General features: G+C 47.6%; 1 protein-coding gene across 1 annotated transcript in view; it reads left to right on the plus strand.

Moving 5' to 3' along the window:
- Nucleotides 1-1,841: 1,841 nt before the first annotated feature.
- LOC142312877 (uncharacterized) overlaps nt 1,842-13,050 on the plus strand; it is a 237,509-nt gene continuing 226,300 nt past the window's right edge. Inside the window, exons 1-9 of the mRNA XM_075351861.1 lie at nt 1,842-1,888; nt 3,485-3,629; nt 3,759-3,938; nt 4,021-4,144; nt 4,228-4,325; nt 12,011-12,160; nt 12,290-12,469; nt 12,552-12,675; nt 12,759-12,856. Of these exons, the coding sequence (XP_075207976.1) occupies nt 3,552-3,629; nt 3,759-3,938; nt 4,021-4,144; nt 4,228-4,325; nt 12,011-12,160; nt 12,290-12,469; nt 12,552-12,675; nt 12,759-12,856 (1,032 nt within the window). The 5' untranslated portion in view covers nt 1,842-1,888; nt 3,485-3,551. The remainder of the gene's footprint in view (nt 1,889-3,484; nt 3,630-3,758; nt 3,939-4,020; nt 4,145-4,227; nt 4,326-12,010; nt 12,161-12,289; nt 12,470-12,551; nt 12,676-12,758; nt 12,857-13,050) is intronic.

Raw genomic sequence — 13,050 nt, forward strand, 5'->3', positions numbered from 1 at the left:
GTATGCCCATAAGATGTCCCAGGCATGTCGGAGATGGCTGGAAGCGGAAAATGCGTTATACAGGTATTTCTTATAGAACAATTTCTTTACAAGTGCCCTTCAGAAATACGGGAATGGGTCAGAGAGCGTATGCCACACACCTTGAATACAATGGGGGAAGAGTTCTCACCCCTTTGAGTTGACTTGCCTAATGACTGAGACACTCAGTCGGCCACTAGGGGTTTATGGGGTGCGAGCCACAGCCGCGAGTTCCTCTTACCATAAAAGTAAGCACTTACAGGAGGGTGTTCTGGATGGACAGAGAGTTATTGGATTTTGTGACTCTGGGGCATTTCTCACAATAGCTGATCACCGAGTGGTTCGGCCAGAGGCGATACATCATGGACCAGGGATTGTTATTGAATTGGCTGGAGGACAAAGGAGGAATATTCCAAAAGCAACTGTAGATCTGGACTTTGACTTTGGGGTCAAACAATGCATGGTTGGGGTGATGAGCGGCCAGCCTGCAGATATTCTCCTAGGAATTGATGTGGTAGATCTACAATGCCGATTTCTGGGTGCAGTAAACACAGTTTGAGTGAAGGAGGACACAAAGGGAAGCTTGTCCTTACAACATTACCGCTGTACAAGGGACTATCGACAGCTGAGCAACATAGACTTAAGTGAGGTAGCCAGAGGTCTGTGTAAACCTCATGGCGTACTCACTTATTAAGAAGGAGGGAGAGGTTGTGATGGTGTGATATTGTGGGTTGTGTATAATTTTGTGTAGGTTCATATTTTAATTGGGGTGCTCTGTCCATTCTATGTATTATTTGTCATGTCTGCAGGTTTATAACCCCCAGCAGTGCTTATGTCCCTAGGTGTGGGGGAGGGGGGCCTGGAATCCACCCTTCTCTGTTTACCTGGGGGATTATTCAGTCTGTCTGAGAACTTTAAGAGAGGACAGGAAGATTCATCATCTGGGGGAGAAGCTGCAGCTCAAGGCAGCACCCCAGAAAGTTGTTAAGAAACCCTGATTTCCTTGGAAAAGGACTGCTGGAGGATTTTGACTGATCTCCGAGGCATTTATGCCATTACTGGACTAATTTATCCTCTGTGTGATGGATTATTTTATTTATCTTCTGATTTGCATTGAATAAAGGATTTCTGGATTGTTACCCATCTCTCGCTCTGTTGATTGATTGAGATCAGAGAAGGAACCCGTCACATTCCCATAGATAAGAATGATGTAATGTGACGTCATCAGAATCTCTCACCTCTCCAGTAAGCCGGAAGAGGATCTCTAGGGTGAGGTGTAACATCCTCTCCACCATCTTGTCCCTGTCCCTATCCATCCTTGATGGGTCAATAAGGAAAATTCTCATATATAGAAGATCTGAGAGGATCCGATATTGTAGGGACCTGAATGGGGAGAAGATGACGATGTAACGTCATAAAGATTCCATGTAAGAAATCTCCGGAGCTGTTACCGGCTTCACATGATCACTACATCCAGTCCTGGCCCCGTCCTGCCCCCGGTATAACACACAATCCAACTATAGTCACACACAGAGATTTATCACAGAATATCTCCAATCCAGCACCAAAGACACAAAAGAAATCTACAAAGAAAAACTAAAACATTTACATTTTTATTAAATATTTCATAAGAACAAGACGCAAAGTTATAAAGTGCAGGAGCCTCCACAGAGATTGATCCTAGTTGGACCTCGTCCCTCATTACCTGTCACAACTTTTCCAGTTTCTTCTCTCACATGCGGCGGTTTTCTGCCAACCCTAGAATGGCTCCACCCACACAAGAGAAGTCTGGTCACATGACTGTGACATCATTACAGGTCCTGGAAGCACAGAGCAGCCATATATCTAGTGTGCAGCTCTGCAGGTGGAGGTATGTGGAGATTCCCCATTACTGGGCGCAGTAACCCCCTCAGTGCTGCGCTCACACTCCAGGAGACAGAACGTGTTCCCGTCTGTGCGGCTCCATCAGGAGATCTGTCTGTATGGGATTAGATTGGGTCACTTCCCTCCTGACGCCACTCGCTGCTCTGTTACTGTACAGTCTCCATTATGGCCGTCGCCCGCTCCATGTTGTCACTGTCTTGAAATATTTAGCTTTTTTACTTCTCCCTTTCAAAACTATTATTAGTTTTGCACTGACGTGGCCGTATCGGGGCTTGTTTTTTTGCAGGACGGTAGTATTGAGATTTGTAGTTTTGAATGGCACCATTCATTTTACCATATAGAGTACGAGAAATGGCAAAAAAATTCCAAATGCAGTGAAATGGACAAAGAAAAGTAATTCTGCCATCGTTTTTTGGGGCTTTATTGTTCCGGTGATCATTGTGTATTAAACATCACCTGAAACATGATTCTTCAGGTCAGTACGCTTACGTAGATACAAAGATGGATAGTGTGTTTACTATTCTCTTAGTTTTGTTTTCTCCGAGACTTTTTTATATTACCATCAGCCAAGCTGTGTGATGGTTATTTTATTTTGTGAGGTGAGTTGTTTCTTTTATTTATACAATTTAGGGGTACATTTTGATTTTTTTCTTTTCTTTTCAATATTCTTTTTATTATAGTGAAAAATAGCATATGAAACACAATGTACACCTTCCAAGTATTGTTCAGAGCAAATAATTACATTTCGATTTTTTTTCCTCTTTACTAATCAAGTCAATTGCCATATTTTTAGTTTTATAAGACGCACTGGATTATAAGATGCACTCCAAATTTAGAGAAACAAAAGAAGTTAAAAAAAAATATGGGGTCCGTTTTATAATTTGGTGGTGTCCTACCGGGAAGGAGGGATGGCAGCGATGGTGGAGCGGGGTCACAGGAGGCAGGGGCGGTGGTGGAGTATGGAGATGCTGCGGGTAGTGCGGAGTGGGGCCCAGGTGCTCACTGCAGACTGCAGCTCTGTGCTGGTGCTCGCTGTGGGCGGTGAGGCACGGGCCATTCTGAAGATGTCGGTGGTACGGGCTTCAAAGAAATGGTGGGCAGAGTAGGCGCATGCGAAGATTGAGTTATCGGCGTTATGACAAGCCGAGATGTCATCTTCGTACGCACCACCTCCAGGCGTCATTTTCCTTAAGTCCGCTGCTGGGATGTCAATGGACCTGAGACGGCGCGTGCGCAGATGATACCTTGAGCCAGGAGCTCCATCTGCGCACGCACGAACTCTGGGCGCCATTCTGCCTTTCCTATCTCTGTTAATTTTCCCTGCACTTTTTGTCTTCTTTTATGAAATATTTATTAATTCAGATATTTTAGATTTTCCTTGTAGATTAGTTTTGTCTTTGGTGCTGGATTGGAGATATTCTGTGATAAATCTCTGTGTGTGACTATAATTGGATTGTGTGTTATACCGGAAATAGGACGGGGCCAGGACTGGATGTAGTGATCATGTGAAGCCGGTAACAGCTCCGGAGATTTCTTATATGGGATCTTTATGATGTTACATCGTCATTTTCTCCCCATTCAGGTCCCTACAATATCGGATCCTCTCAGATCTTCTATATGAGAGAATTTTCCAGACTGACACATCAAGGATGGATAAGGACAGGGACAAGATGGCGGAGAGGATATTACACCTCACCCTAGAGATTCTCTTCCGGATTACTGGAGAGGTGAGAGATTCTGATGACGTCACATTACACCATTCTTATCTATGGGAATAACAGATGGACAGAACTGGAGAGGTGAGGACTCTGGAAATGTCTGTAGTGAAATTTATTAATATGTCTCTCCATAACCAGGATTACACAGTAGGGAAGAAGACCTCTAGTGAGCGCTGTCAGGCCCCTGTGTCTGAGGGATGGAGAAGACACCTGAGCCCAATCACGGGGCCTCCACCTCACCCCCTGATACATGAGGACATCAATGACCAGAAGATCCTAGAACTCACCTACAAGATGATTGAGCTGCTGACTGGAGAGGTGACACTGCTGGGAATGCTGGGGCATTATACAGTAACGATATGAAGGGATCGGAGGATGACGGTATCATTGTATGTGTCAGGTTCCTATAAGGTGTCAGGATGTCATCATCTATTTATCTATGGAAGAGTGGAAGTATTTAGAAGGTCATAAAGATCTGTACAAGGATGTCATGATGGAGGATCTCCAGCCCCTCACATCACCAGGTAATAGACAGGACTAAATACTCACAGCCTATAATTATCTGTATGTAAAGAATGAATTCAGTCCCTGTATGTGTTTCCTCCAGTTCTATCCAGTGAGAGGACAACACCAGAGAGATGTCCCCGTCCTCTTCCTCCACAGGACTGTAAACAAGAAAATCCCAATGTTCCTCAGGATCATCAGGTAGATGGAGAGAAAGTGCCATGAAATCTCCCCTATGATGTGTAGATGGCTGTGAAGGTCTTGTGCTCAGTCTTGTTTATTCACCAGTATCATACTTGGAATGGCCAGTTTATTAGAACCACCAGTCTCTCAAGATTAGAGTTGATCGAATCCGCCAAAATCCGGGACCAGAATCCGGAGATTAAAAACGTTTGAGGAGGGGATAGGGGGGTAGGAGCGCGTGCGGTGTACTCACCCGAGGATGTGTCATGGCGGCAAACTCCTTCCAGGTCATGCTTTTCCTTTCCGGAGCTGGCTGGTAGCGTATCAGCTGGCTGCAACCACTCACAGGCGGCAGGACAGCCAGTGGGTTGGGAAAGCAGTGCAAGTGTCTGCGGGTCAATATGGTGAACGTGCATGTCTTTCAGAAACACATGCACGCTCCTGTCAGAAGTGTGCGCGTCTGTGCCGGTGATGCGCTGCCAGACTTGTAGAAGTCTGACATGACATCAGCCGACACAGCCTGCGCTCTCTGAGCATGAGCGTGCATGTACACAGAAACATATGCACGCTTCTGTCAGAAGTGTACATGGTTGTATCGGTGATGTGGCTTTTTTTTTTATTATTATTTAAATCAGGGGTGGGGAACCTCCGGCCCGCGGGCCGTATACGGCCCGTGACGACTTTTTATGCGGCCCCCAAGCACATTCCCAGGGACCGCTGTGCTCTGGCAGCAGCCGCGCTTTTCCCGGCTGCCGGCCCTTTAAATCTCACTGCCTGATGCCTTGAGGGTAGATGCTATCCAGATCCTGACTTCCAGGACCTGACTGCAGCCCATACATTCTAGGCTTAACCCCGGCCTGTGCTAGTGTGCTCTGGTGGGCGGGGTAAGCAGCACGCTGGGATATGTCACAGAAGAGCTGCAGCAGATTTACCAGCCTCCCGGACCTGCTGTGTGTGTGACTCCTCCTCCCCCTCACTGTGAGTACGCAACCCATCGCTTACGCCCCCCCCCGCTAAGTGCTGTGTACTCCCTCGTGCTGTGTGTACCCCTCAATGCTGTGTACCCCCCAGTACTGTGTACCCCCTCGTGCTGTGTGTACCTCCCAGTGCTGTGTATCCCCTAATGCTGTGTGTATCCCCTAATGCTGTGTGTACCCCCCAGTGTTGTGTACCCCTCCAGTGCTGTGTGTACCCCCCAGTGCTGTGTGTACCCCCTACTGCTGTGTGTACCCCCTACTGCTGTGTGTACCCCCTAATGCTGTGTGTACCCCCTAATGCTGTGTGTACCCCTAATGTTGAGTACACCCCTAGTACAGTGTGTGCTCCACTAGTGCTGTCTGTACCCCTTGGGTGATGTCTATGCCCCCCCAGTGCTGTCCGCACCACCTAATGCTGTCCATGCTGCCACCAGTGCTGTCCATGCCACGGTCAGTGCTGTCTGTGCCCCCTTATGCTGTCCGTGCTCCCCAGTGCTGTGTGCCACCCCTCAGTACTATGTACCCCCCAGTGGTCTGAACTTGCTACTGCTGTCTGTGCCCTCCTGCCTCCTAGTGCAGTCCGTGCTGCCTCCTAGTGCAGTCCGTGCTGCCTCCTAGTGCAGTCCGTGCTGCCTCCTAGTGCAGTCCGTGCTGCCACCTAGTGCAGTCCGTGCTGCCACCTAGTGCAGTCCGTGCTGCCACCTAGTGCAGTCCGTGCTGCCACCTAGTGCAGTCCGTGCTGCCACCTAGTGCAGTCCGTGCTGCCACCTAGTGCAGTCCGTGCAGCCACCTAGTGCAGTCCGTGCAGCCACCTAGTGCAGTCCGTGCAGCCACCTAGTGCAGTCCGTGCAGCCACCTAGTGCAGTCCGTGCAGCCACCTAGTGCTGTCTGTGCCACAGCCAAGGCTGTCCATGCCCCCCTACTGATATATATGCCCCAGCCCCTCCTGTGATGTGTACTCCCAGTGTCTCCTGTAATTTATGCACCCCAGCCCCTCCTGTGATCTATATGCCCCCAGCATCTCCAGACCGAGACAAACCTAGAAAAGCAGCTGTGAGACACAAGATGATCAATATCACCGAACATCACAGTCACACCAAACAGAAGCATCTCCTGCCTCCACAGTAGGGGTGAGTTAATTAATCGTTTGACCAAATATAGCTGGGTTATTTTTCAAGTTGATAATGTTGTGCGGCCCCCAAAGGTTAGTAGGAAATTCCAAATGGCCCCCGGCAGTAAAAAGGTTCCCCACCCCTGATTTAAATAAATAATTTAAAAAAAAAAAAGTGCGGTCCCCCCCTAATTTTCATCCCCAGCCATGATAATGCCGGCTGGGGGCTGGTATTCTCAGCCTGCAGCCGCCTGGTATTGCCGCATCTATTAGATGTGACAATCCCGGTGTAATACCGACTCTTCTCGATTGCCCTGTAGCGGTGGCAATCGGGGTAATAAGAGGTTAATAGCAGTGCACAGCTACTAAACCGTAGCTAAACCGATAGTAATGGCACAGGTGTCTATGAGATACCTGCATCACACTAACCTGTAAATGAATGTAAATAAACACAGACACAGAGAAAAATCCTTTATTTGGAGTAAAGTACAAAACACACACCCTCCTTCACCACTTTATTAGCCCCCAACACACCTGCAGGTCTAGCGTAATCCACACGAGGTCCCATGCTGCTTCAGCTCTGCTACATAGCCAGCGGCCATAGAGCACGACCGCTGGTGTGGTGCCCCTGCGGCTTCTGGCGCCACAGGGTACTGCACCCCCATTAGGGTGTAGTACTCATCCTAGGTCCAGGGAAGGTCGAGGCCGGTTTATACACACACAAACATACAGTCAAAGGATTGCCCTCCCCAATGGGGACTGGGCCAGGATCACAGTAGGGGGCCACTACAGCGGTGGGTTTACAGGACGCCACCGCACAAGGGGCTCCCCAGATCCACTGGACTGGGGACTCAGGGTCAGGGAGAAGCAACCACCAGGGGGAGTTAGGAGCACAGTGGGAAGAGCAGGTTGACCTAGTGAGAGTAGTGAACCAGCTGGTGGTAGCGACTGGGGACAACAGCTCAGAACACACAACACCACAACTACAGAGAGTTCAGCTGCAGACACAGAGTAGAGCAGACGCACAGCTCTGTGGGCCAAGGCATTCAACACAGTCGCTGGGGAGAAGCAAGGGCAGCTGCTTTCACAGGAATGGCGCTGTCGGGATACAGATTCCTAGGGCAGCCATACTTTACATTGTCTATCAACTCTGCAAGGGTCGCAGGGAACGGCTATAGAAAGTCACCGGACCCATCCCATGAGTCTGCAGCAAATAGCATATCGGATCCGGGGTTGAGGACTGGGCCCATAACGGAACCGCACTACCAGCATACAGAACGAGACACACTTTACTGACATCGGACCCTCAAGTTCTTCACGCCATGAGGCTCCGATACTTAGCGCATAAAAGGATGAGAGAGCTCACAGGCTGACACACACACGGGACTTGACCTTTCACGGATCCGGGATCGACTGGAGCCCATTTTGGCAGAGAACGGTACCCCGGGCAGCGTCTGAAAGACTTGTGAGTAAAAACACCTGGAACCGCAGTCCCTGTCTCTGCCTCTTCTTTAACCGGCGCTGACGCCCAGCGCTGCGGCGCAAACGGGGACCTTTTATATCCCCGGCATCCTCACCAGGGTAATCCCGCTCCGCCTGTAGGGAGCGACACCATCCCGGCTGCATTTAACATCTACCCCGGCGAGAGACCCTGCAGCCGAGGCCCTCAACTCTGGCCGCATACCACAGGTGGTGTCACGATCCTGATAGACTTTCCTAAACCCCCGACTACTACCTCCATCCTTCCTGCCACCCTCCAATCCTCCTTCCTGTACGCCTCAAGGCAACAGAACCGGGCCAGGCCACCCCGTGATGACACAGGAGAATCTGCACCCCCGGCCCGGTAACGAGTAGGTTAAAACACCTCCCCCATGGGGCACTACATTGGCTGTGCAGACAATGACTGAGCCGCAATGACTGCATGGCAGGCAAATACTATCACAGCCTGCAACCAATCACAGATGAGAGGATGGCCGATGGGCGGGGAAAACACGGAAAGCTGTGTGTATACGATGCACAGTACAGGAAGTGAATGTGTGACCCGGAAGCAGTGTGCCGCCATATGAAACGATGTTTTATTTCTATTTTTCTTTATTTTTCAATTATTTTCTTAAGTGCCGGATCCAGATTGTGCACCTGGAATTCCGTATCCGGCGCTTGGAAATCTTTGAAACCGTGCGGATCCGGATTTTTACAGTTCAGATCCGCTAAGCCCTACTCAAGATCAAATCTTTCAGTGTGTAAATTAGACTCGTGAACCCAGAGAGCAGCAGAAAATCTAGTGAATAATTTTCCTTGCCTTCACATAAGAATGGGAGAATTTAGCAATCAGAGCAATTCCTGGAACTCCTTCATTTGTAATGTTGTTCACAGTTTGCTGAGATTGTTGGAATCCAAGAAAAACTATTACATATTTGTTAATGATTTTTTTTTTACAGCTTAGAGTAAAAATGACACCAAACCTTGAGCTCAGATGCCGATTAGTGATGTTTGTCTCTGACCAATGCTTTGTGTCTTCAGGATACTCACGATGAGGTCGTACGAATGTAAAAATTAGTAACTGAAAGAAAAAGTCCTTTTGCAGAAGTTTAAAGGGGTTGTCTGATAACTAAAATGTCCTTTATAAATAACTATCTTAACCCCTAACCACTGATATAATATGACTTATTATACAATTAACCACCATTTTCCATATATATAGCTAATCCCAACTGCTTTTTTATTTTACTTCATATAACGTTTTGTTTAAAGGGAGTCTCAAACTTCAAATCATAGGAGGCTGGAGCTGCTTTCACTTCTTTCTTGCTTCTATCATCGTTACTGAAATAAAACATCATCGAGGGATGGCGCTGCAGTCACTTACCACAGCTTCTGTCACCACCGTCCCCTAGTGAAGTCCTGAATAAATTGTGGTGACAGTGATGCAAACAGAGAGAAGTGACTGCATCTTCTCTCACCACTCCCGCACATCTTTTGTGCTTACTGCCTCACTCACTAAAACAAATCATTATCAGGGTGCAGTGATAGAAGTAGGGTAAGTGATACCAGCTGCTGTCACTCATCTTGCTTTTATCACCACCACCTGATGACTTCTTGATTCATTGAACTAAGCGGCTTGCACGGAATCTGCATGGCGGCAGTGATGGGTCACTTCTCTCTGTCTCCCTCCATCATCAGCACTGCTGTATTTCTAGAGCACCAACATATTCCTCAGCACGTGCACACACAAAATAAAACATTACAGTGTAACATATAATTCAACAAGTGTCAAGAGGAATGAGTGCTATCCTCGCAATATCTATGATGAAATAGGGGAGACACAAAATGTAAAAAGTATTTGTGGTGTGTGGTCCACCTATCATGTCTTAAATAAATAGGGTCATTCAAAAATCACTACATGAACTGGTCACCAGCCATTATCTAGAAGTACAGATACAAAGTGTTATTGAGTGCATAGTGTGGAAACAAGATTATCTATCTGAGGAAGATTATGAGGGAAAGTTAGGAAGGGAGAGCAGGAATTTGATAGATTAGTGAAGTGGTGGACCAACCTAAAGAAATCCATTTTTAGGGCATTCTTAAAACTGTCACTACTAGGAACTAACCAAATTGTCTGGGGTAGTATATGTCAGAGAACAAGAGAAATTATTGAGAAAGGAGAGTAAGATTTGGATTATAGAGGATGTCATTAGTGAAACAGGTAACATGGGTCTGGGTGGTAGACAGCAATAGGGAGGAGATGCAGAGTGGTGCAAAACTGTGGAAAGCGTTGTGGGTGAGAGTGATAAGTTTATATTGGACTCTGTAATGGATGGCAGCCAGTGCAATGGCTGGCACAGGGTGGAGGCAATGCTGTAGCAGTTGGATTGAAATATGATACTGGCTGGTGCACTCAGGATGGATTGTAGAGGGGAGAGTTTAGTGAGAGGGAGAGTGATTAGTAGAGAATTGCAATAGTCCAAACAAGAATCAATCAGAGTTAAGGTGGTGTCACACACAGCGACAACGACAACGACGTCGCTGCTACGTCACCATTTTCTGTGACGTTGCAGCGACGTCCCGTCGCTGTCGCTGTGTGTGACGTCCAGCAACGAGCTGGCCCCTGCTGTGAGGTCGCCGCTCGTTGCTGAATGTCCAGCTTCATTTTTTGGTCGTCGCTCTCCCGCTGTGACGCACAGATCGCTGTGTGTGACAGCGAGAGAGCAACGAAATGAAGCGAGCAGGGAGCAGGAGCCGGCATCTGGCCGCTGCGGTAAGCTGTAACCAAGGTAAACATCGGGTAACCAAGGTGGTTACCCGATATTTACCTTCGTTACCAGCCTCCGCCGCTCTCACGCTGCCAGCGCCGGCTCCTGCTCTCTGCACATGTAGCTGCAGTACACATCGTGTAATTAACCCGATGTGTACTGTAGCTAGGAGAGCAAGGAGCCAACGCTAAGCAGTGTGCGCGGCTCCCTGCTCTCTGCACTGTGACATGTAGCTGCAGTACACATCGGGTTAATTAACCCGATGTGTACTGTAGCTAGGAGAGCAAGGAGCCAGCGCTAAGCAGTGTGCGCGGCTCCCTGCTCTCTGCACATGTAGCTGCAGTACACATCGTGTAATTAACCCGATGTGTACTGTAGCTAGGAGAGCAGGGAGCCAGCGCTCAGTGTGCGCGGCTCCCTGCTCTCTGCACATGTTGCAGAACAGCGACGCGTGTCGTTATGATCGCTGCTTCGGCTGCTGTGTTTGACAGCTAAGCAGCGATCATAACAGCGACTTACAAGGTCGCTGCTACGTCACAGAAAATGGTGACGTAACAGCGACGTCGTTGTCGCTGTCGTTTAGTGTGACCCCAGCTTTTAAGCTGTCGAGAAGTGATTGTAGCGCCATCCTCCTGTGATGTCTCATTTCAAACTTTCCTCGAATGAAACATCAAAGGAAGTAAAAGAACAGATCAAGGGATTAACAGGATATGGATAATAATATGAATATACAGTATATAATAAAGCAAATCACAACAATGGTTAGAGCTTACCAATAGCAGGAAAAGATGCTCTTCACTGAAAATTGAGCACATAGCTCCTGCATCTGCACAGATTAACGTGGTACTGTAGATTGAGCCGGGACTAGAACAGGGACTGGGAGAATTTGGGATTAGGATGTGAGGCATCTGTTGAGATCAGGACCAATACTAATAATGATTGATAAAAAAAACAGCAGAGATCACAGTAGACAGCAGGAGAATCACCGGCCAACAATTATCAGACATGGGACACCGAGGGTTATTATACAACTGGTCTGCATCACTGTCGTATGGCATTCAGAGAGGGCATCTTTATTTACCACTAACCTCGTTAGCTCCAACTGGACAGTTAGTATTGATTGACCCATCAATTCTCTAAACAGAGGTGGCTCCAGCACCTCCCTCTTCTTGTAGTTGATAATTAGGGCTATCTCAGATAGCAGAAATTTCTGATTAACAAAACCGCATAAGTGTATGTGACTATAATTGGATTGTGTGCTATACCGAGGGCAAAACGGACATAGTGATCATGTGAATCCGGTAACAGCTCTGGAGATTACTTACATGAATGTTTATGATGTTACATCGCCATCTTCTCCCCATTCAGGTCTCTACAATATCGGATCCTCTGAGTGGAGATTTTCTATATGAGAGAATTTTCTTGATTGACTCATTAAGGATGGATAGGGACAGGGACAAGATGGTGGAGAGGATATTACACCTCACCCTAGAGATCCTCTTCCGGCTTACTGGAGAGGTGAGAGATTCTGATGACGTCACATTACATCATTCTTATCTATGGGAATAACAGATGGACAGAACTGGAGAGGTGAGGACTCTGGAAATGTCTGTAGTGAGATTTATTAATGTGTCTCTCCATAATCAGGATTACACAGTAGTGAAGAAGATCTCTAGTGAGCGCTGTCAGGACCCTGTGTCTGAGGGATGGGGAAGACCCCTGAGCCCAATCACGGGGCCTCCACCTCACCACCCGATACATGAGGACATCAATGACCAGAAGATCCTAGAACTCACCTACAAGATGATTGAGCTGCTGACTGGAGAGGTGACACTGCTGGGAATGCTGGGACATTATACAGTAATGCTATGAAGAGATCGGGGGATGACGGTATCATTGTATGTGTCAGGTTCCTATAAGGTGTCAGGATGTCACCGTCTATTTCTCCATGGAGGAGTGGGAGTATTTAGAAGGACACAAAGATCTGTACAAGGACGTCATGATGGAGGTTTACCAGCCCCTCACATCACCAGGTAATAGACAGGGCTAAATACACATGACCTACAACTATTTGTATGTAAAGAGTGAATTAATTCCCTTAATGTGTTTCCTCCAGTTCTATCCAGTGAGAGGACAACACCAGAGAGATGTCCCCGTCCTCTTCTTCCTCAGGACTGTAAACAAGAAGTTCCCAATGTTCCTCAGGATCATCAGGTAGATGGAGAGAAGGTGTCATGAAATCTCCCTATGATGTGTAGACGGCTGTGAAGGGCTTGTGCTCAGTCTTGCTTTAACCACCAGTATTATATGTTTTAGACTTGTGTAATGAGAACGGTGGAGATGGCAGAATTAGAGCTGATTCTAGATGCGACTTCTCCATCTATCTGTGACTTTACAATATTTCTTTC

The sequence above is a fragment of the Anomaloglossus baeobatrachus genome, chromosome 5, assembly GCF_048569485.1.
Source record: "Anomaloglossus baeobatrachus isolate aAnoBae1 chromosome 5, aAnoBae1.hap1, whole genome shotgun sequence".
Classification (NCBI taxonomy): Eukaryota; Metazoa; Chordata; class Amphibia; order Anura; family Aromobatidae; genus Anomaloglossus; species Anomaloglossus baeobatrachus.